Source organism: Phascolarctos cinereus, unplaced genomic scaffold, assembly GCF_003287225.1.
Source record: "Phascolarctos cinereus isolate Bilbo 61053 unplaced genomic scaffold, phaCin_HiC Scaffold_4;HRSCAF=312, whole genome shotgun sequence".
NCBI classification, from domain to species: domain Eukaryota; kingdom Metazoa; phylum Chordata; class Mammalia; order Diprotodontia; family Phascolarctidae; genus Phascolarctos; species Phascolarctos cinereus.
In genome coordinates, this window is record NW_027555847.1 from 284,071,193 (window position 1) to 284,097,090 (window position 25,898).

The 25,898-nt window shown below is 33.4% G+C and overlaps 1 protein-coding gene across 2 annotated transcripts in view; it reads left to right on the forward strand.

Moving 5' to 3' along the window:
• Positions 1–25,898, forward strand: part of TRIM36 (tripartite motif containing 36) — a 64,522-nt gene that overhangs the window by 6,326 nt on the left and 32,298 nt on the right. The window contains exons 3-4 of one of the 2 annotated variants that reach the window (XM_021009494.2): positions 21,060–21,403; positions 24,243–24,389. In XM_021009494.2, coding sequence (XP_020865153.1) covers positions 21,060–21,403; positions 24,243–24,389 — 491 coding nt within the window. The remainder of the gene's footprint in view (positions 1–21,059; positions 21,404–24,242; positions 24,390–25,898) is intronic. The other variant, XM_021009507.2, reaches the window with a different exon arrangement.

The window sequence follows — 25,898 nt, forward strand, 5'->3', positions numbered from 1 at the left end:
TTATGTAGCCCTCTCCTCAGCATATTTAACTTAGCTCTTCAGTTTTAAGTTTGTCAACTTTCATTTGTGATCAACATGAAATAACTTAATCATATCTGTCTTAATAGCTTTGCTGTTTTTCAGAATCTACCCACTACTGTTATGAATGTTTTTGAATAAAGGGTATATAATTTGGAGTTAAACAGGAAAATTCCAATCATTTAGTGACATAAGTATAAGTGATTTTAGGCCAGAAATGATTATTTTTTATTTTTGATGTGCTTAGCACGTTGCTTTATATATGTTACACACTTAAGAAATGTTTAGCTGAAATAATGAATGTCTCCCACGTGCAGAGGATTGTAAGTACCAAAGGTAACTTTGCCTTAAATGAATGGTGGCATTTCTGTCATCAAGGGAATTGTTTGGAAGATAGCACATAACATTTGTAAAGCAGTATTTCAACGAATATTACAAATATAGTACATCAAATTTATGTAACAGATATCTCATGCTTAGAAGGTTTCAGGTGGCCTAGTTGTCAGGTGGTATGCCAACCATGAACGGTTAATTATGTAAACTTTGAGCAGCCTCCTGCAATAGACATGAGAAGGTCTGTTAAAGTGCTCACTATAATGTAGCCTAAGTATCAGTATTGCTACTAAACTTATAAAATCTTAGAGCTTGAATAGAATATAGAATAAATAACTTACAGGATCATAACCTTGAAGATTATCTAGTCTAATATTTTCCAAATTGATTTGTTCGCAGAGCATGTTTGGACCTAAAATATGTTGATATAACTCATAAATGCTAGTTTTGGGGATATGGAGGTAGATATGAAATAATCCCAGGATAAAGAGGAATTAGGAATATTTTAGAATGTAATAGAGGAAATTATAAATATTGCAATTATATAATTATTTTATGTATATTTATATTTAATATATTAAAGGAGGAAATTGATTAGCCTTAGATTTTTTTCTTATGAAACCTCATTTCACATCATGTGGAATATCAACATTCTGTGGAATATATTTTAGGAAATAAACTGGTCTAGTTTTTGTCCATAGATCTTATGATGGAAATTTATAACCTTTTTCAAGGAGATGAGTGCATTGAACAATGTGTTTGGTAGGTTTGGAAAAATTAGTTGTAGAATTGTGCTCTTAGATGATGGAGTGGGAAAAAAAGGCAAAAGTATTGAGAATTTATTTAACTTTTAATTTTTAAGTTTCAAAGTCTAGTTTTTCTCGCAATGATTTACTAAAAGATCTGGGTTTATATCCTGCCTCTGGAAAACAGCTAAACTGGCTATATGACCCTGGTCAAGCCATTTAACCAATCACTGTTCTAGGCAACTCTCTAAAACTATAAGTTGCAGAGAAGGTGCTGACCTAGATTAGTAGGGGGGTTTCCTCATTAGGAGTTTTCCTGTGACAGTCTAAATCACAAGTCCATTTCCTATGCTTAGATTGTTTTATTTCATAGTTTTAGATCTGCATTAATCATTCAAGAAGTATTTATTAAGCAATTGCTTTTTGCCAGGCACAGTGTCAAGTACTGGAAATACAAAGACAAAAAAAAAAGAGGAAATATTCCTTGCCCTTAACAAGCTTAAATTCTGTCAAGGGAGTTACCATGTACATATAAAGTAATATATAGAATATATGCAAAATAAATATAAGCGTTTTTCTTTTTCTTTTTCTGAGGGGCACTAGTGGTAGGGGAATGATCAACAAAATATTTACTAATCCGTTATCAGTAGGGCATATATATACTTCAAATTGTCTTTTTTTGTCTTTTCTAGCATAGGGTTAGATTCACAAGGATCTTTCATCCCTTCCCATCTCCTTCATTACTTCAGTATCATACAGGCACACATTATACCATTTAGAAAAATAAATGCATATAGGAGTTCTCACTACTTATAAGAATATTCAGCAGGTACAATTTAGTTTACATAGAATCTTTTTAGTATCTCTTTTACTGCATGAAGCAAAGTTTATGGGAATGGTGATGGGTGAGTAGAACACAGGTCTCAGTAGAAGTATTGGAGGGAGGGTGGTATATGTTTGTGGTATTAGACAGGAACCTTATAATGGGTTTTCTCTGGGAATAATGAGAACAACAGACCATTTCTCTGAGCAAAGGGTTGCACCCAGTTCATAAAAAGGGTATATGTGGGTCTCCAGTGGCAGTCTAGAGTGGTAGTGGGGAAGAGATAGACATAGAACCAAAGACAGAAAATAATATGGTGTGACTTAGTGATGTAAAACTTTAGTTTTCGTTTATGAGGGAGAGAGAAAATAAAGCAGCAACACATATGTGATCTTTGGAAAATAAAGCAGTAACCAAGTTATGACTTTTGGAAAAGGAAAAAAGAAATCAGACTCCACTAGAAGAGGATAAAAATGAGTAAAAAGTCAATGAAAACATTAAAAAAAAGGGTTTGCAACAAGTATATTACTTAAGAGTTTGGGAAAGAGTGGGAAGATTTTGAACCACTTACCTTACTTGGCCAGTGGAAAGGAAGGCTGTAAAAGGAGCAGAGAAATAAAAAGAAAAGTTAGTAACTTAGCATTTTTCAAAGAACTTGGGATAGGGCAAGTAAATGGAAGTGGGGGAATACATAGGAGATAGAGTTCTATATTAATAGACCATCATCTAGGTATTGTGAACAAAATTGATTGTGGACAAAGTGCTTATTTGAAAGAGGAAGGGGACAGTAGTAGATAACACAAGAAATAAATGGAGGAAAACACAAACCTGACAATATTAACCTTACGTGGGAATGTATTAAGCATTCAAATAAAAAAATTATGGCAGAATAGTTGAAACCCAGCAATGTACTGCATACAAGAAGCATAAAAAAAGAAATACAGAATGAAATTATGTTTGGAACAGAATTTACTATATATCCAGTAATAGCAAAAAATCAGGAATTGTAATCATGCAATGAAACTACAGCAAAAACAGGGAAATTACATTGTGCTTAAGGCTACCATAGTCAATGAAACAATGTCACTCTTAAATGTGAATGCGCCAAATAACATAGTATCTAAATTCATAAAGGAAAATTTAACCAAATTGCAAAGAGAAATAGCTAGTAACATAATTATAGAAAACTTTAATGTTCTTAGAACTGAAAAAATCTAACAGATATAAAAAGGAAAATATATAACTGTATAGACTCTAGGAAAAGTTGGATTTTAGATTTGAGAGACTTATTTGAAAGATTGATATGAATAGATACAGGTAGAATCCATATTCTCAGCATCAAATGGTATCTTTACCGATGAGAACATTGGAAAATTATGACTATAAAAAGGCAGAAATATTAAATATATTCTTTATGGGTGTGATAATAAAAATACTAATAAAGGGAACACAAATCAAATATATAGATCATTAATGGAAACATAATAACATTCTAACAAACAAGTTAAAATACAAATAGTAGAAATAATTAAACATATGAAGAATGATTATGATAACAAAATTTAGCTAAGGGAGGAAAAATTATGTCTGAAGACATAATTAGCAAAATAAAGGGATTCATAACCTGATAATGCAATTAAGATCTATAGTTAACACATTAAAAAACTGAAAAGAAACACAAAGGAAATGTTTAAATTTAGAAGAGAAACAGATAAAATGGAAAACAAAAAGACTATCCAAATGATAAAAAATAAAAGCTAGTATATGCAAAAACTTTTTAAAAAAAATCTGTAAACTTTAGGTAATCTTAAAAAAGAGAAAAATCATTTCCAAAGTGAACAAAATAAATTCATAGCAAATCAAGAAATAAAGTGATCAAGAACCTACGATATACAATTATATGCTAGCCAACCTGAGATTTTGAAGGAAATGGAAGATTACCTAGAATAATATGAATTAGGCAGATTAACAGAATGTAACATAGAGATGTTAATCAACCCAATCTCAGAGAATGAAAATGAACAAGAAAATTGTTGGTCCAAATGGATTTACCAAGAAGTGCTACACAAATTATTCTCAATAATTGAAAAAAGACCCTACTGAACTCATTTTAATGACACAAATTATAGTCCCAGTACCTAAATTCAGAAAGGATAAAACAAGAGAAAGAGAAACACTAGCTAATATCAATGATGAATATTTATGTAAAAATTTTAAATTAGCAAAAAAAAGAACAATATATTAAAATTATTCACTATAACTAAGTTGAAATTATACCAGGAATGCAGTGAAGTTCAACCTTAGGAATAAAATTAATATAATATATTAAAACTCGAGGCTTTTAAAAAAATTTAATGCTCATTCTAAAAAAAATTAAAAAGTATAGTAGAGGCCATTTTGACATCTAAAAAGTATATGTCTAAAAAAGCCTAGCATTATTTGTAATAATACACTAGAAGCTTTCTCAATAAATATCGGGAAAGCAAGGATGTATCCCTTCCCCATTTTTATTTGAGAGTTATAGATGTGCTAATCATGGTAGTAAGACAAAAAAAAAAGAAATTAAAGACATGGACAGTGGTAAAGAGGGACAACATTATCCCTAGTTGTAGATGTTTTTCTTAGAAAACCAAAGATCATCATTAATGAAGTTGAGACAGTTAATCATTTCAGTAAAGTGTGATACAAAATGGTCAGCATATGTGTATAACATTAACAAAACCAGGAAAAAATCATAAAAAAGGGATTCCTATTAAAAATAACTATAAAATGCATAAAATATGTGGGAGTCTATCTAACAATTCATACTTGAGACTTTCACAATTATAAGACATTCTTTTAAGAAATAATTAGAAGAATATTAATTGCTTATGCTTGGGTGCCACCCATTCAGTTAAAATGATGCTATTATCTAAATTAATTTAGTAACTTCTGAGGTATTACTTTGCAGAGCTTGATAAAGTAATAGCCGTATTCATTTGGAGGAACAAAAGGCCTGAAGTATTAGAACTAACGGAAAAAAGTAGGAATGAAGTAGAAATTGAACTCACAGAACTTAAGTTCTATTACCAAGTATTAGTCATTAACAATTTGGTGCTGGTTAAAAAAAAAAAGGAAACTAGATCAGTTTAACAGACTAGATAATCAAGAACCAGAAGCAGTTAAGTACATAATCCAGTATTCTCTAAACTCAAGAATATAACCACTTGAGGAAGAATCACCCATTTAAATTACTAGGAACAAACCAGAAAGACACGTCTCCAAATAGGTTTACACCAGCATTTTATGTGATGTACTACAATACTTTCAAAATGTATAAGTGATCTAAAGATATAAAAAATTACATTATTTTTAAAATGGAAGGAAAATGGATGATGGCATCTTTTGTAACTGGCTAAGAGAAGAATTCTTAACCAAATAAGGCACAGAGAGGATTACAAAAGATGTACTATATAATTTTGATTAAATGAAGCTATAAAGCTTTTGTAGGAAAATAATCAATACAACTAAGAAAAGAAGGGAATCTGTCATTAAGGAAACAGTCTGATATCCAAGATAGATAGGAAATTAACCAAAACATGTTAGAGCAAGAACCATTTCCTGATGGATAAGTCTTCCAAGTATAGGAACAGTTCAAAAGTATCACACACTGTTAACAGCCACATGAAGAACTTTTGCTATATAAAAAAATGCAAATTTAAACAGTTCCAAAGTTTGATCTGACTAACCAGCAAATTGGTAAGGATTGTAACAGATGGAAATTGTAATATGGGAGGGCCTTTGGGACAAGATTGAGGTGTCTAACTCTACAAACAGTGACTATTTCTGAAACATAAGATAGCTTGTTAAGTGATCAGGAGCAGTGTAGCTACTATTTGTACAAAGAAATAACACATTTCTTGCTGCTAAATAAAAAATTGCATTGTGCATAGGATATAATTACAGCTTTGTCTTTTATAAACCAGTTGTGAATCTTCTCTTTGAAATTAAATTCTAAACCAAGCTTCCTTTCTGTTCACTGTTTTATAGCATTACAATGAAAGCCTTTGAGGTGGAGAGGTAGAAAAGTGGTATTATTGCTTTATGTGGCTAAGATAGCCTACTATGTAGATATAAATTAAATTCCTTTTTTAATCCAAAGTTCCTGAATATCAGTGCTTTAATCTTTGAAACTATTTAGAAAGTGGACAAACAAAATTAATTTAAAATTTAAAGGTCAGTGATACTGAAGTTTTCAAATGAATTCTAACTTTTTTCATAGTTTTAATTTTTCTTGTGGTAGTAGGCACATATATAATAAGTATATCCTGTGGTAAAAGAAGACAATACATTTTTCATTTTTTTGTGTTAAAAAAAGTAACTTTATACCATAAGCCTTCTTTAATTTTAAGCATTAAATGTAATAATCATTCAGTTGCTTTAGGGTAAGAATATGGGTCAACACTTAGGTCTGTTTTCAATTCACTTAAATAAATTTTTTAATTTTTAATTTTTATAGTAATAACCTAATTTTAACTTGTTTTATGTTGAGATAAAAATTATCTGAGGATAACATTGGTCAGGTACTTTTGTCAGTCACCATATCAGTGATGCAGAGATAATTAACTACATGTTTATTATTATACTTAGAGTGCAAGCTCAACTGATCGTGTCAGTGAGCCCAGAGCATCAACTTCAATACCCTTATGTAGAATGTGGACATATAAGAAGTAGAGAAAAATGGAATTTTACAGGAAGTGGGAGGGAAAGATAAGGGTGTACATGTCGTATACATGTCTGGAAACAAGTAACAGGAGAAAGACAAGAATGCCTGCCAGATGGTCAAAACCAAAGGTGTAACTTGTTTCCCAGTTTTGATTCTGCAAGTGTTAGGACCTTCTAGCTTCCCAGAACAATGTTGGAAGCTCAAAATGGAGAGTTGGCAGTGTCCTCTGCTTCTCATAGCGATGGGAAGAAATGTGAACAAAAGTTTCTTTCCCATCACAGTCTTTCTCCTATCACAGTGGCAGCAAGAAGCCTGAGCCAGAAATTCTGTTGTCACAGACCTCCCTCCTTTGGTTGAACATCACATATGTGCATCTCTAGCTACAATTTTATATATCCTATCACTTTTTTTTTTCACATATGTGTGTCTCTGGCTAAGAGTTTTATATATCCTATCACTTTTTTTCCCATGAAACTTCTTATAAGTTTTCTGGAAGGCATTTCCACAGGTGGCTACAAGTATTGGGAAGTATTGAATTCCATGATAAAGCAAAATTAATGTAACAATTATTAGTATTATAAGACCAATTTTATAAAACTTCCTAAATCCAGCATGACCCTAGCAACCAGTGCCAAATGTCCCAGTCAAATATTTCTTCATGTTTAATCTCCTCTAGACCTTTCCCTAACTCCCCAATGCAGTTCCAGTTCTAGGTAAAATTAAGGGTTTGGTTAAACATATATATGCAGCATTCAGTTAATATTCATTTAAACAACAAATTTCTTACTCTGTCGTCTTGGGATGAACTGTCTACTTCATGAAGTCATCTGCTTCTGGGAAACGTTGTCCCTTGGAAATTCTTATTTCAGAGGGGTCTATCCTTGACCACTGTCCAAAAATTGTCCAGTTACGTCACTCAAACTCAGAGACGTGTATATCTCTGAATCAACCATCTCAGTCTTTAACTTAAATGTGTAAAGTTTAACTAAACCTTAAAAAAATTTAAAGACTTAAAGTCTGTAACTTATCTTTAATTTAAATAAAAAACTAAGTCTTTAACTGGGGTCTTAGGTTTCTTTTTTTGGGGGGGTTAGGCAGTGAGATTAAGTGACTTGCCCACGGTCACACAGCTAGTAAGTGTTAGTATGTGTATGAGGCTGGATTTGAACTCAAGTACTCCTGAATCCAGGGCTGGTGCTCTATCCACTGCACCACCTTGCTGCCCCTGGGGTCTTAGTTGATAACAGTATCTGGAATGGGCATTGTTTTCAGTGAAGATTTTCCGATTGTTTCTTCTAGGAGCCTGATTTGCTAGGTTCTAAGCCGCTTTTAATGCTGCTTAAACTAGCTAGTGATAAGATTTAGTATGACTTAGGGCTTCACAAAACCTAATCACATTGGCCTTCCAGTAATTAGTTCATATGGTAAAAGCCAGTTCAAATATTATATAGTTAATCTTATAAATAAATGTCAGAGGTATAGAAGAAGATCAAATTTGAAAGTTTGGAATATTTTAGTCTTCACATACCCTTTATTCTTTCATTATTTACCTGAAACCTGCATGCAGTACAGGTAATAATGCTAGCTATAGCATTGATATGGATAATGCTGTCTATAGATTACAAAAAGAATCATAAAAAAGAATCCTTGAGGATATGTCTTTGTAAAATAAGTCCTTTTGTCTCGTGTTTTTTACATTTATGTATGTGTGTATATGTATATACATATATGTAAATATATATGTGTTGAAAGAGAGAGAGAGAAATGTCAACCTCCCATTGAAGAAGAGCTCCCAAAATAAAATACAATTTTAAAAAAAGCTTTAGTAAAAATTTAGCTACAATATGAAAACCCATTCTTCAACACTGGTAATTTTCTAGTGATATCCTAATTTGAAAACTGGATTTTAATCAAGCAGTTAGGCCACATTGAAGACTTTAAAAAAATTTTACATTCTTTTAACCATCTTACATATACTGAAATGCTTTGGACAGCCAGTCCATTTAATGTGTGTGTTTGAAAAAATTGAGACAAACCTTTTTCTAAAGCTAAGTGATTTAGAATTTTGTGACTATAAAAACCTATTATTTTTAATAATATAGATGTGATTGGATTGTTCAACATAGATCCAACAATTTTGTATGCAATATAGTCACATGTACTAAGAGGAGGAGGGGAAATGATCTTTGGCCATTTACTTAGGGCAAGCAGCAATTTCTAATGAGTGATTAACAGAGAATTTACTTCTATGTATGTCCCTTTAGACTAGTAAACTACTGAATTTTTGTTTTTATTTGTAAAGTCATAAAAATATGTTGATTGCAGAGAATGATAGTATTTGTTTGAAACATCCTTTGTTTTTCCAGAATGTCAAGTTAATGCTTTAAAAATCTCATTGAACTCTTCCTGACCTATTATGTTATGATAAATGGCTCTATTACTGGTCATCCTGGAGACAACAAGTATTCCCCTTCTCTTTTCCCAAAATATATACATATATTTCTTGTATGTACCTCCAAGTACTATAGTGTAAATTGTTTTGTGGAGGAGAATGGGTAACCTTTTTTACTCTTTATCTTTTCATTTGTAAAAAATCATGATTTAAAAGTTTCTTGACAACTAATAAAAACGATTCTAAGTGTGAAAGCCTAAATCCAGCTTGTGACATTATAAACAATTACTAAACCGTAACCAAAGCCTGTATATTTAGGCAATTATATGGATAAGCATTTGTGGATATTCAAATGAACCCGAAAGAAGTTCAGTAGTTCCCTATTACCTGCAATATAAAATCTGAAATATATTTTTAGAACCATCATCTTGGCCTTTTCCATTGTTTTTTACTGGCATAACAGCTGAATTCCCAGGCTACTAATACAATTATTTTTGTCATGAGTTTTTTTTGACACAAGTTTCATTTTTTATTTAATTGTTTCCGTTTACATTCTTGTAGTCATTGTATATACATTGTTTTCTTGGTTCTGCTTATTTCACTTTGTATCACTTTGTTTTCCCATCCTTCTCTTTATTAGAAGCACGTAGTCCAGTGGAATACTTGCAATAAGTATTCTTTGAAATGGAAAGTTAGACATGAGTTCTTTAAGTATATTCCTTTACCTGTTGGAAAATACTTGAAAGCCAATCACATACGTCCTAGATCTCAAGTGGAAGCAGTCTAATCTTGTTGCTTCCCCCAAAGTGAAGTTTACTTAATCCATTAAAAATGAAAACTTTTATGTCTTTATCATGTCACATCTTTATTATGTCATCCTTTGAGGATATATGTTATCCTCACATCATTCAGAACAGATGTGATACTGAATGGACCTAATCTTATATATTAACGTGTTAACTGTAAACCAATAAGTAAGGAGATAGCAAGTCTAAAAATTGATCTTTCTCTAGTCACCTAGATAAGGAAGTTTAGACAGTAATGGTAAGAACGGTATGATCAGAACAGTAAATACAGAACAGTAAAATCAAAGCAATAGAGTCCTTTGTACTTGCATCCCATGATAGTGATTCAGAGATACTTGATCAATGCAGACAATAAGATCCATTATCAAACATTGCAGATTTTATCCCTTGGTCAGAGAAATTTCCAATAAATGGATGAAGGACCTGGTTATAACAAAATCTGGACTGTTTCCTCAGGCCTAAGCCTAAGGTTACAGACTGACCTATGATTGGCATGCCAGGACAGAATTCCCTTAACTTTTTGATTTTAGGTAAACATTATAGATACTCTTTGAAATCGCCAGTCATGCAACAAGAGTTCCACAGGCTCAGAAACAACCAGGTAGGAAACATTTCCTGTTCAGAAAGAAAATACCACAGAGAAACTGAGTCAAGAGAATCCTTCCATTACCTTTGTTAGGCTGTCTCCTCAACCTTCCCAGATACTTAACAGCTACCTGTAGCATTTCGTAGATCATACTCCTTTTGAGTAGCTCATGGCATTTCCCTTGAATGATGGCTTACTGGCTCAACAATAAATCAAATAGTATACCTGAATTCAAAACTCAGAGCAAATAATATTACAGTTCTTCCTTGTGTAGTAAATTCTTCTTACAGTTTAGAGCAGGGTATAGTTGATTTTCATGTTGTAGCAACAGTACATAATAAGTAATAAGCATTTATCTTCAGTACTTATTAAGTGCATATAATGAGTTTCCAAAAGAATTCAGTCATCATTTTACTTCTCTAGTTTAAACATGCTCTCATATAAAAATTAATCATCTGAAATTAAGAAAAAAATCACATTCTTGAGTTTTATATATGATAATTCACTCATATCCCTGAAAGACACTAGATTCTGTTAGTCTGGATATTTTAAAGCATTTCATAGTAACCCCAGGGTAAAAAAAAATCTTTTTAACTGGGGTTTGTTGATTCAAAGATGTAATTTTAACGTACTATTCTAGGTGCAATTTCGTAATTTTCATAATTAGTAGTCAGACAATTCATCATATAAATCACTTTTATACTACAAGCAAATATCGAAGTTATCTGACATTTTGGCTATGCTTGTGTTGAAGAAGGGAATCTCAGTTTCTTGATAAACAGATTCACTATTTTAGAATTTACGTGACTTACCTTAGTCACATACATTCTTGTACCTCCTTTCGCAAATTGTATGACCTTGCCAAGATAGAAGATCTACAGAACCTGGCAAATCCCTAAAGAACTTTGCGGATAATGAGAATTTTAAAAATCTTTGGTACTTTCCCCAACATTAGTTGTTGTTACCCATTTTAAGGCCAAGTATGCCCAAGTAAATACTTAATACAGTATTTTTAACCATAAATCTAGTAAGTGATTGAATTTCACAACATTCAAATCAAAACAGGAATTAATCTTCTAATGTTATATGTCACACTATCAATAGCAGTTCTTATACCATAATTTCCCAAAAATCAAAATGCAAGAGATTATAAGCATAATACTAATACAAAACTATCATGGATTTTTAAAAACATAGACACAATAGTCACTAACAGTCAAATAACATTAATCTAGTTAAAAATATATATATCTGAATTCTTTTTTAAAAATCATTTCATTTTCTATCACTTGGATCAGGGAAGAGTAGAAGTTTTCCATTTAATTGTATTAAGAAAACTTGTGCTAATTTGCAAAGAAGAGATTCAGTGAAGGAAACCAGGATAGGTTTCGAATATGTATAGGAAAAACCACGAGGGACTGAAGAAGTAGTAAAGGTAAGTGAAGACCAACAGAGAGTAATTTTGATCCAATTACCCCTATAATTCTTATTCTTACAGTCTCTAAATGTTTAGCCTTAATGCCAGATTTTAAGTGTATTTTCCATTAAAGTCTTATTTACTTAAAGCAGGTCAAATATCACATTCATCATAATAGGAAAAACACATCTCATTTTAAATGAGGCTGCATTACAGTTTTGTTTAGGATAAACTCATATCAAATCTGGATCTATCGTTCCAGAGGTACTTAACAGAATCTCAGTTTTACCAAGGTCCATTCACTGCTAGCATTTCAAATTATAGACCTTATTGCTACCTTCAGTTAAGTCTGCCACAGAAACTTAACAGGGCAGTGTTGTATTCTCATCTCCCTCTTTGGGGGGGGGTCTGTTTGGCCCTTCTGAAACTTGGATATTGTAAAATAACCTCTGTTACATAGTAATGAAATTTTATGAATGTATATTTCAAGGACAGAATTTTAGCATGCTATACTCAAATAATTTCATGTGGCAAATTTATTTCTATATTCTTCCCTTGGTAAATGTATCTAGAAAAATACTGTGAATTTAAATCATACTACATGATTCCAACTATTTTTCCACATCAACAAGAATATCTGAATTGGTGAAATAAATCTCAGATCATGAAAAATCTCACAACATAATCTAACAGACATTTCTTCAAATAGTACACAAATTTATAGGCATGGAAATCTTCCCACACCGCTCTTATCTGTAGGAAGTCTAACACCTCCTCAAACCAGGCTTTCTATACTCTTAACACTTCACTTACCTTTACTACTTCCTTGATTCCTCATAGTTTTTCCCAATCATATCCCAAGCCTATGCTCAGAACTGGTTTCCTTCACTGAATTTTCCTTTTGCAAATTAGCATGAATTTTCTTATATAGTATCAAGTAGTTGCAAATCTTTTATTTTTCCCTGATGAAAATTCAAACTTCAAGGTTTACAGATAGTTTCCCATTTTGTCAGATAAAACTTTTCAAATTTGGGTCTTTAAGAGCTTGCAAATGCACAGTCTATTTCCTTTTAGGTGACTTTGCTTCTGATTTGTCTAGGCAATCAATTTCTGTTAAATCCTTCACAGAGGAAAAAGAGATATGGTAAAACATTCTTAAAATTAAATTTTACTTAATCTAGAACATTTGCTTCCTGATTTAAACAAGCAATTTTCTCACACAGAGAGAAGAGTTAGTAACAGGTGGTTCTTAAGTACCAAATAAGGCTTAAAAGCTACAAAATAATGTTTCTTCTCTGTTTTTGGACTTCATTAGACATACAGTTTTTAATTGGCATCAGTTTTGTTTATTCTCTAGTTGGTGAAATCACTCCCTTTTCCTTGTACTAAAACAATAAATCTGTTACTCTCTAGGAAAGAGTGATAGAGAAGTGTGCTGTTTATATGAGAAAGTCCTAAGTGCTTTTGCAAACTGACAAACCCGACAGGATATTTTAGCATTTATAAAAAAAAATTCAGATCACATTTCCATCATAGTTTGGAGATATGCACCAAATATGCATTTCACACATTCAGTCTCTAATTTATAATGCTATACATTTCTTCAAGTTGGGAAAGGATCTCCTTCTTCCCATTCCCAATGTGGCTGGAATTAGGAACACAAAAGATAAGATTATTTCTTTTGAAAGCTTTGAAACTCTTTAAAAATTATGTAAGTTTACATTCTTTTCAAATTTTGAGTTCCAAATTCTTTCCTTCCCTCTTCACTACTCCTTCACACATTGACAAGGCAAGCAATGTGATATCAGCTATACATGTGAAATCATGTAAAACATATTTCTGTATTAGCCATATTTTAAAAAATGCAAGAAGAATAAAGAAAGTGAGAAAGTTATACTTCCGTTTACACTCAGAGTTCATCAGTTCTCTTTCTGGAGGAGGACAACATTTTTTCATCATGAGTCCTTTGGAATTGTTTTGAATCATTGTATTGATTAGAGTAGCCAAATCTTTCACAGCTGATCATCACAGTTCAGCATTGTTGTTACTGTGTGCAATGATTTCCTGGTTCTTCTCACTTCACTTTGCATCACTTCATATACATCTTGCCATATTTTTCTGAGACCATTTCCCTTGTCATTTCTCATAACGCAATAGTACAGTATTACAATCAAATGCCACAAGTTGTTTAGTTCTTCCTCAATTGATGAGCATCCTCTCAATTTCCAGTTCTTTGCCACCACAAAAAGAGCTGCTCTAAATGTTTTTGTACATGTACAATGTATATGTAATGGAGGGGGAGGGGTTGCAGGTAATGCTTGAACCTTACTGTCTTTGGAGTTGGTTTGAAGAAGAAAGAATATGTATACACATACACTCAGTTGTGTATAGAAATACAACTTTTTCCTTTTTCTTTGATCTTGTTGGGATACAGACCGAGTAGTGCTGGGTCAAAGGGAATGCACAGTTTTATAGCCCTTTGGGCTTAGTTCAAAATTGTTTCCTAGAATGGTTGGACCAGTTCACTATTCCACTAACAGTTCATTAGTGTACTTATTTATCCCTCATCCATTCTAGCATTTGTAATTTTTGAAAGGTGTGAGATGGTAACCTAGAGTTGTGTTAATTTGCTTTTCTCTAATTAATTATGGTTGAGAGCATTTTTTCATATGACTACAGATAACTGATTTTTTTCTTCTGAAAGCTGTCAGTTTATATCCTTTGATCATTTATCAATTGAGGAATGGCTCTTATTTTTATAATTTTGACTCAGATCTGTACTCAGTATATATTTGAGAAATGAGGTCTTTATTAGAGAAACTTGTAAAAATTTTTGACATTACTTCATTGTCTGTGTCTTTTAGTAAAATGCAGTTTCCCTGATTATCCCTTTTAATTAGGTCTATTTTTGCTTTTGCTTTGACTGAAATCATGATTGCTACCACCGCCTCCCCTCCCCCTTTTTTTAACTTCAGCTGAAGCTTATTAGATCCTACTTCAGCCCTTTATTTGAACTCTGTATATATGTGTCTTTCTGTTACAAGTGTGTCTTTTGTAAACAACATATTTCCAGTTTCTAATTCATTCTACTATCTGCTTCTATTTGATGTTTTATGTATCTAATTTTTTGTTTTTTAAGCTCATCCCATTAACATTCAAAGTTATGATTACTGTGTATTTCCCTGAACTATGCCATTTTATTCTATTTCTTGTTCTTTCTTTTTATCCTGTCCCTCCTCAAAAATCTATTTTGCTTCTAACCACTGCATCCATTAATTTGCCCTCACTTTTATCACCCCCACCTCCTTATCTCCTTCCCCTTCCTGTTTCCATATTGGATAAGTTACATTTCTACGCACAACTGAGTGTGTGTGTGTGTGTATGTATGTATGTATATGTGTGTGTGTGTGTGTGTGTGTGTGTGTGTATATGTGTATATATATATTCTTTCTTCTTCAAAGCAATTCCAAAGAGAGTAAGGTTCAAACATTATCTGCCAACCCTCTCCATTTCCCCTTCCACTGTAAAAGTTCTTCCTTGTGTGCCTTTTTCATGTTAGAAAATTTTCCCCATTCTACTCTCTCCCTTCCCCCCTTTCCCAGTGAATCCCTCTTTCTCAACTCTTTGGTTTTTTTTGTTTTTGTTTTTGAGTTCATGTCAACATAGTTGATTCACATCCATGGCCTCTGTCTATATAAACTTTTAACTGCCCCAATAATGATAAAGTTCTTAGGAATTACAGGTATTATCTTCCCATTTAACTTTATTGAGATTCTTTTTATTACTCTGTCATGTTTACCTTTTTATGTTTCTCTTGAGTCTTGTATTTGAAAATTTTCTATTAGCTCTGGTCTTTTCATCACAAATGCCTGAAGGGGCAGCTAAGTGGTGCAATGGATAGAGCACCAGCTGGAATCAGGAGGACCTGAATTCAAATCTGGCCTCAGACACATAATACTCACTAGCTCTGTGACTGGGCAAGTCATTTAACCCCAATTGCCTCACCAAAAAAAAATATAATGCCTGAAAGTCCTCTATTTCATTAAATATACATTTTTTCCCCCTGAAGGATCATACTGATTTTTGCTGGGTAGGTGATTCTTGATTGTAGTCTTAGCACCTTTGCCTTCTTGAATATCATATTCCAAGCCCTCTACTCCTTTAATATGGAAGACACCAAATCTTGTGTAATCTTGACTGTGGCTCCACAGTATTTGAATTGTTTCTTTCTAGCTACTTGAAATGTTTTCTCTTTTGACCTGGAAGCACTGGAATTTGGCTATAATATTCCTGGGAATTTTAATTTTGGGATCTCTTTCAGGAAGTGATTGATAGATTCTTTCAATTTCTATTTTACCATCTGGATCTCACATATTGGGGCAGTTTTCCTTGATAATTTCTTGAAATATGATGTACTTTGATCATGGCTTTCAGGTAGTCCAGTAATTTTTAAATTATCTCTCCTTAGTCTGTTTCTAGATGTGTTGTTTTTCTGATGAGATATTTCACATTCTTCTATTATTTTTCATTCTTTTACCTTTATTTTATTGTTTCTTGATGTCTCATTAGCTTCTGCTTGCCCATTTCTAATTTTGAAGGAATTAGTTTTCTTCAGTTAGCTTTTGTACTTCCTTTTTCATTTGGCCTGTTTTGTGGTTTTTTAAGAAGTTCTTTTGTTCAGTGAATTTTTTTTTTACCATTAAGCTAATTCTGTTTTGTTACATTTTAAGTTGTGAACTGTCTCCTTTTCTCCCTTCCCACCTTATAGTAGAGAGAAGGTCACCATTTGATATACACACACACACACACACACACACACACACACACACACACACACATATGTACGTGTGTGTGTGTGTATGTGTATGTAAAACCTTACTATGCATACTTCTATTTATAAATTCTTTCTGTGGAGGTAGATGCCATCTTCCTTCATAGGTCCTTTGTAGTTGATTTGAATATTTATAACACTCAGCTTAGTCATTCACAGTTATTCATCAAATAGTATTGCTGTTATTGTATACAGTGTTTTCTTGGTTCTATTCATTTCACTCTTTATTATATCGTGCAAATCTTTCATTGTTTTTCTTTTTCTTTTTTCTTTTTGGTGAGGCATTTGGGTTAAGTGACTTGCCCAGGGTCACACAGCTAGTGAGTGTCATGTATCTGAGGCTGGATTTGAACTCAGGTCCACCTGACTCCAAGGCTGAAGCTCTATCTACTGCACCACCTACCTGCCCTCATTATTTTTCTAAAATCAACTTGCTCATCATTTCTTATCTCATTTCTTTTCCAAATTTTTCCTCTCTCACTCTTCTCTCTTTCTTTAACTCTTCCAGGGATTATTATTGCGCTTGTATCCCATTATCATTTTTCTTTAAGACCTTTTTGGTCTTTGTTTTCATATTGTTGTCTTCTGAGTTTGTGTTTTGATCTTCCCTGTCACTGTAGTAATTTTTAAAGATCATTCTCTTTTTTGTTTGCTCATTTTCTAGCCTATTTCTTGACTTATAATTTTATGTTAAATTGGGTTCTGCTCACCTAGGGTTGGTGAGGCACTGTCCCAAGTTTCAGGCTTTTTTCATGCAATTTTTTCTTTATATCTCAAGATAAAATCTACCTTGTGGTGGAGGGTTACTGGTCTGGAAAACTTGATCTTGATTGACCTAATTTCTCCACTCTGGGATCGATAATGAATAAAAATTATTTGTGTCCATTGATTTTTGTCAATCACCAATTAACAATGCAAAGATAATAAATTGCAGTTTTATTTTTATGCTCACAATGTAAGCTGAACTGATCATATACAAGAGTCAGTGAGCCCAGAGGATTAGCTTCAACAACCTTATCTGGAATGTGAATGTGTAAACAACATAGAAAAATGGAATTTTACAAAAAGTAGGAGGGAAAGATAAGGGTATACATGTCTGGAAACAAGTAACAGAAGGGGAAAGATAAGAACACCTGCCAAGTGGTCAAAACTGAAAGTGTGACTTGTTTCTCAACTTTGGTTCTGCAGGTATTATGACCTAGCTTCCAGGAACAATGTCTAGAAGCTCAAAATGGAGAATAGGGCAGTGTCTTCTTTTCATCGTGGTGGGAAGAAATATGAACCAGAATTTCTTTTCCCATCCCAATCTATCTCATATCATAGGGCCAGCAAGCAGCCTGAGCCAGAAATTCGCTTTTTACTATGTATAAAATGTACAATAAAATATAATATTAGACCTAGAATCGTCAATATAGACAATTTGTTTCAAATTGAGTTAATTTCTAAGTGTCCAGATTATTGTTTTATGTGTTAAAATTGGGCAAAAGAGTATTACATGTCTTAATTTCAACAAAATTTTATTGTGTCTTTTGTGTCTTGTTAACTTATTTGTGCATTGTGCACAAATGAAAATGAAAAATGAATAGTCATTGCCCTTAAAGGACTTAATCTAGTGGAGGGGATTAATAAACTCACTTTTATAATATTGCTTTAAGGTGTATTATGAAGAATATAGAATGAAGTGTATGTTACCATCCTGTTTAACGTACCATAATAATTTCTAAAAGGAAATAATAGTGGCAATTTCTACAGTAGAATTATTGCTCTTTTACTTCTTCCATATTCTTTTTAGGCTAGACATCACTTGCTTTTGTTGTTCATTATATCTTTAGTACAAGATATTATAGATATTCATAGTAAAACATCTGGAATTCTCTCAGAAGTCAGTCCATCCCCTTAAAGCCAAATTAGGAAAGAATGTATGTGTGTGTCTATGTGTATATAATTTCTTGATTGACCTATTGCCTAATTTTGTTGGAGCTATTTCCTAAATGCTTTTAGATCAACTGTGCTGCGTTTAGGGTCCTGAACACATGATTTGGTATGCTTATTTTTATTCCTGAATTATTAAATATATAGTATAAAATAAGTTATTATAGTGGAAATTATTTTCAAAAAATTTTAAGTGATATTTAGAAAACTACTGAAAACGTTTCAGAGTCACTATATCTTTTTTTTTTTTTTGGTTTGGCTAGGCAGTGGGGTTAAGTGACTTGCTCAGGGTCACACAGCTAGTAAGTGTTATCTGTCTGAGGCTGGATTTGAACTCAGGTCCTCCTGAATCCAAGGCCGGTGTTTTATCCACTGCACCACCTAGCTGCTCCCAGAGTCACTATATCTTGATCAAACGTATTTTTCACTTATAGACTAATGCTTCAAACATTATGCCATCTTGTTATGCCATCTCAACTATGTATGCCATCTTATTTTATAAAATGTTAGTTTTGTGCTATAATCTTTGATTTTGGGTGACAAAAAATTAGGCATAGTAGGAGAGGCTTATGGAAAAGGAATGATACACATTTGTAATAAATTGAGACTTTTTTGAACATGGAGTGAAGTAAAAGCATGGTGTCCTGCATGCACATGTTGTTTAAAGTATGATTTCATTATCATATTTTTTCCAAATTTTTAACAATCAAAACTTTGAGCTTTAACAAGTAATTATTTTAAAGCTATTTATTTTGCACAATTATCCATTTCATTTTCATATGTGATCTACTCTACATGGTAAAACTTTGAAACTAGAAATACATTTCTTGTTTCATTTCTTGAAACTGAACCACTGCACCATAAATCATTATCACTGTTGTGTTATGTTTCAAAGCTTGCATTTATCATTTTTTTATTAATCTGATATGTTAAGAAGCAAGTTTGAATGAATGCCTTTTTCTTTTTAGATTTTTTTCCCACATTTTAAAAAAGTTGCCATTGTTTTGAAATAATGTTAATCTAATCAAATTATTACATATTTATATAGTTTTATTTATGTAAACTATTCCAATACAATTAGTTTCCTTTGTAATTCTATATATTTTATTTTACATACTTGAAAACATTATTCTGAGAAAGAATTCATAGCTTCATCAAACTGCCAAAAGGGGTCCATGCCACAAAAAATGTTTAGAAACTCTGACTTATAGAACAATCCTTCTCCTGCTCCCTCATTTTACAGATGAGGGAACCAAAACCCAGACATGTCAAGTGTCTTGCTCAGTGTCAAAACTTAGAAAAGCTAGAATTCAAAACCAAGTTCTCTGACTCCAAATCTAGAATTCTTTCCATTAGTATTATTCCTAAATGTTGGGAAGCAGAAGGTTCTATTCCATGTATTCCATATTTTATGACATTTAAAAATTTTCATTTGTAAAATCCTTTTTTTTAAGCTTGTAGGAAAATGTTTTGTGGCCTTTGTTAAAATGATTAACTTTAATGGCTGTGAATGTGTTATCCAACCTTCAGTAGATTGTACTTTAAAAGCTAGCATGTTACCTACTGAAATTTCATAAATATTTTATTGGCTAGTGAATGAGAGTCAGTACATATTGTATAATATTAGGAATTCTGAACTAGCATAGGATTATTTTAGGATGTTTTGGGGATCAGTACAATGACCATTAATGAGTACTCCTTTGATACCTGAATTCCTCTCAAAGCCAAATTCTGGGCAAGTGAGATTCTGGGCAAATAGGGGAATATGCAATAGGAGTGCTGCAACTACTTTCTGGAATTTTCTGTCATGGGGCTGCATGTGCAACCAAGTAAGGCTGTATTTTACATGGCTGTATATTTATGTGGTCGGTTTAGTTTGTGTGTGTGTGTGTGTGTGTGTGTGTTGTGTGTGTGTGTGTGTGTGTGAGAGAGAGAGAGAGAGAGAGAGAGAAGAGAGAGAGAGAGAGAGAGAGAGAATGAGTGTGAGTGAGTGAGTTGAGGACTTCATTGAATCATTAAACATTTATTAAGTGCCTACTTTGTGCCAGGCACTGTGCTAAATGCTGGGAATACAAAAAGTGGCAAAAGACAGTGTTTGTCCTGAAGGAGTTTACAATCCAATTGGAAACAGTATACAAACAAGTATATACAGTGTATACAGGACTTGTGAAGTTTATTCAGCATCATCAAAAATATTTATCAAGATCCTTTTGTGAGGATATTTCAGGTGCTCTTCTTTGACTCCTTAAGAAGTATTTTGGAAAATACAGGTGTTTTTTGTATTTGATCTTTTGCATAGGAGGAAAGTTCAATAGAAAGCTATTTTTTAAAATGTTTCCATAATTTGCATTGATTTGTATATGTTATTCCTTTGGGTATTTTGTGTTTGGTGTACTCAATGTACATACACTTTTCTCATTCTGTGTTTTGTCATTCTAATCATCTTCCCACTACTGTAACTAAACATTAGGAATGATCAATTATTCAGGCTGGAAACGCAACTCATTGACTCCTAGGACGACCACTTTTCCTTGTCCTGGTTGTGAACATGATATTGACCTGGGAGAGCGTGGAATCAATGGTTTGTTTCGAAATTTCACTTTGGAAACGATTGTGGAAAGATACCGACAGGCAGCTAGGGCAGCTACAGCCATTATGTGTGACCTCTGCAAACCTCCACCTCAAGAATCCACTAAAAGTTGCATGGACTGCAGTGCAAGCTACTGTAATGAATGCTTCAAAATATATCATCCTTGGGGCACTGTAAAAGCTCAGCACGAATATGTAGGCCCAACCACTAATTTTAGACCTAAGGTAAGTGGGATTTTGATGAAAGTGGGGAGAATAACATAATAATTGCAGTGTTGATCAGTTTTTTTGTCTATATTTTAACAAGGACATGTCATATCCTAAGTGCAGAGATTAGGATTTTGGACTGGAAATACTGAGAGACTTTTTTGGGGTATAGTTGTATACACAGTGACTACAGAGGAATTAAGAGTGACTAGTCATAATTCTTAGTTTATTTGCGTGGCTCATAGGTGCTTAGCATAATAGGTTTAGACTTGACAGGGATGGATGAGGAAACTGAGGCACAGAACAGGTTAAAAGACTTGTTCATTGTCATACAGCTAGTAGTGTAGGAGATAGGATTTGAACCCGGTTCTTCCCAACTCTAAGTCCAGCTTTTTAATCACAACACACTGTTTGATTTCAAGTGGTTGACATAAAGCTTCATTTCCCTCTATAAGCCTATATGTGATCTGTCATCATTATAATAATAGCTGAAATTTGTATGATGCTTTAAAACATTATTTAACTTGATGTTTAGAATAGTCCTCTGAGCTAGGTAGTGTAGTATAAGGATTATATACCCATTTACCGAGAAAATAGAAGCTTAGTCAGCACCACCTTCTTTCCTGCTGTTCCCAACTGTTACCTTTCTAACTACCTTGTATTTATTTGGAATTAATCTTTTTATATTCTGTATATACCTATTATATACTTATTTTTTCCCTCAAAATGTAAGTTCCTTGAGAATAGGGATTATTTCATTCTTTGTATTTATGTCCCCAATACCTAGCACAGTACCTGACACAGAGTAGGTACTTAATAAATGTTTGTTTGTTGATTGATTGATATGTGCAAAAAATTTAGTAAGTGGTAGAGTCTGGGTTAGAATCCAGGTAGTCTCTCAAATCCAGTGCTTTTTATATCTAAACCTATTGGCTTTATCAGTGTAATTATTGCTTAAGTATTTAGGGGTGTGTGTACATGCATACATACATATATATATATATGTGGGCATGTATGTATATGTGTGTATGCATGTGTATATGTATATGTTCATCTATAATGGTGTGTATATGTATAAAGTTATATACTTGGAACCTGATAGAGGTACTGAAATTGTCCTTTAAATTATGGGGCATATGAAAAATTTACTTTGAGTAAATGTAGGGTGAATAGATTGAAAAAAAAAACAACCTGACAAGCTTTGCTTCCAAATTAATCAAGCTATTTTACTTAAAAACAATACCCCCCCCCCAAACTTGGGCAATAATAGATCAGTTAGCACTTTGTACTAAATCAGGTAAAACTAATTTGTCCTTCAGTCAATTGACAAGCATTTGTTAAGCTTTTAATGCTTGACAAAGCATTGTCCTAGATATTTGGGATACAGATACAAAGAATGAAACAGACACACCACTGGTCTGGGCCTTCGCCTTAATATGGAGGTTCTAGGAAAAACAAGCCAATCAAAGGTAGAAGCCACAGGAATGAAGGATACTTCAGTGTGTGAAGTCCAGATGTGGACAGGGCTTTCAAGATGAAGTTTCTAGGGGATTGAAGACAAAGTCTGGAAGAATCAGGAGTGCAGTAAACATGTCTTCTCTGCAAGTTCTTTTCTTCACGTATTTTAACATTATATGGCTAAGAGGTTCCCATTTTAAAAGTTTTATTGTATGTCAAGCTGAAATTTTAATTGTTGCCCATTTATTCATAATTTTAGATTTTCTTGGTTCTGTTAAAAAAAAAGGTTCACCTTATATTTTGAAAGTGAAGGTTTTTGTTTTTGGCGATGTTAAATGACTTGCCCATAGTCACACAGCTAGTAAGTGTTATGTATCTGAGACAGGATTTGAACTCAGGTCCTCCTGATTCCCAGGGCTGGCATTCTATCCACTGTGCCACCTAGCTGCCCCAAAAGTAAAGTTTTAATTCTTAGCAATACTTAGGGAGGAACTTTGGAATGCTGAGGACTTTCTAGTTAGATGCATTCTTTCCCCCCTAATTTTAACTTCACAGCTTTAAATTTGAATAGTTTATTATGATTTTGTCTATTTAAAAAAAAGGTCTGACAGTTAAGATTGACAATCCTAGATTATATTAAATTATTTCTATTTTTTTTTTAATTTTTAGGCAATTGGGGTCACACAGCTAGTAAGTGTCAAGTGTTTGATCTGACGCCAGATTTGAACTCAGGTCCTCCTGACTTCAGGGCTGGTGCTCTATCCGCTGTACCACCTACCTGCCTGTCTATTGTATTTTAAACTATGGTGGTTTTAACTTGGTGGAAATATGCTGATCAAGGACAGTTTGGGTCTGTTAACTGGTTTATTTAAATAAGCCTTTTTTTTCCTAAGAAAGAATTCAAATGATTTATATAGAAAACACACCTGTGGTTGAACTTCTTTCCTCTACCTCTCTTAATTTCAAGTACCCTCTAAATAATCTGTTCATTTATTAACATGAATTATTTTATTATTGTAAAAGAATTATTCTCAGTTATTAATGTTTGCTTTTTGTGAGAGGTAATATGGAATAGTAGATAAGAATGCTAGTCTTGGAACTAGGAGAAACCTGGGTTCAAGAACCCTCTCTGACACATACTGTTTGTGTTACCTTGTGCAAGTCAGTGAACTTTTCAGTGCAGAGAAGATGTTAACTTGCATTGGTGTGAAATCTTAGGTTCATGTGTGCATTTTGTGAGGATCAAATGAAATGATATATAAATGCTTTATAAAACTTAAAGCAATGTATGTAAATAGCAACTACGATTTTGTTTGGGTTATATAATGTTTTTGCTTCTTTTAATTTAGGTAATTTTAGACAACCTTTCTTCATGTTTATGCTTCCTTTTTCTCAACAGATTTTAATGTGCCCAGAACATGAAATGGAGAGAGTAAATATGTACTGTGAATTATGTAGAAGACCAGTTTGCCATCTCTGTAAGTTGGGTGGTAATCATTCAAACCATCGGGTAACCACCATTAGCAGTGCCTATAAAACCTTAAAGGTAGGTCTTGACTTTTGAATGAATAAAAAAAACCAAACAACCCTTAAGTGCTAGTCACTGTGCTAAATGCTGGGGATACAAATAGTCACAACCCCAGCTATTTTGCTCTTCAAAATATAATGTTCCAAAACTTACGATCTTTTAGTATAGAACTTGCTAGATCTTATGTTATACTGATTGTAGCTCCACTGTATTTAATTTTTCTTCCTTGTTGCTTAAAATATTTTCTCCTTAACCTGGGAGTTGTGAAACTTCACTATGATATTCCTGTAAGTTTTCATCCTGGGATCTCTTTCAGATGGTGATGAGTGGATTTTTTCTATTTTATCCTTTTGTTCTAGAACTTAAGGGAATTTTCCTTAATAATTTCTTGTAATAGTGTATCGACTCTTTTTTAAATTGTAACTTTCAGGTGGTCCAACAATTCTTGTGTTGTCTCTCCTTTATCTGTTCTCCCAATCAGTTGGTTTTTTTTTGAGAGGCAGTTGGGGGGTAAGTGACTTGCCCAGGGTCACACAGCTAGTAAGTGTCAAGTGTCTTGAGTCCAAATTTGAACTCAGGTCCCCCTGACTCTAAGGCTGGAGCTCTATCCACTGCGCCACCTAGCTGCCCTGATCAGTTGTTTTTCTAAGGAGATGTTTCACATTCTCTTCTATTTTTTCATTCTTTTGATTATGTTTTATTATTTCTTGGTATCTTATTATATCATTAGCTTCACCTTGCCCAATTTTTGTTTTCAAGAAGTTATTTTCTTCCTTATGTTTTTTGGTATCTTTTTCCAGTTGGTTGGCTTTCTTTTCATAGTTTTCTTGATTTTCTTGGATTGTTTTTTTTTTTAAATTTTTCCTCAGTCCCTTTTACTTAATTTTTGAAGTCCTTTTGAAGTTCTTCTAAGAACTCTTTTTGGGCTTGTGACCATTTGACATTTCTTTTTAAAGTTGAGGTCATTTTTTAACTTCACTGTCTTTCTCTGAATAAGAACCTAGATCTTCTCTGTCCCCATAGCAGCTGTCTGTGGTCGGGTTCTTTCTCCTTTGCTTACTCATCTTTATTTTTATTTGGTTTTATTTTATTTTTAGCAGTTTCTTATTGTAATCAGATTCTAGTCCAGAGATGTGGGGAATGGTGCCCCAGGCCTCAGGTCCTTCTTACTGTTATTTTCTGAGCTCTGACTGAGGCCCAACCTTGGGCACTCCTCTTGACCCTTAAGCCATGGCTGGATCCCCCAGCTATACTGTTCCACAAATGTTCTTGCTCCATGGAGTCCCTCCCTCGGCTGCAAACTTCAGCCCTCCCCTCTGCCCTGGAAATGAAAAACCAGGGAGAGCAGAATCCCTGCATCCAGCAGGGTCCCTGCCCCTCTGCTGCCTCATTAACTGGGTGTTGCTTGCGTCTCCTCACCCACAGCTATAGCCCAGGACCTGGTCTGGTCAGCACATCTGGGCCTGGTGTCAAGCAATAGTGGATGGTCCTTTAGTCTTCCCCTGTTCAGCTGTCTAACCCTCCACC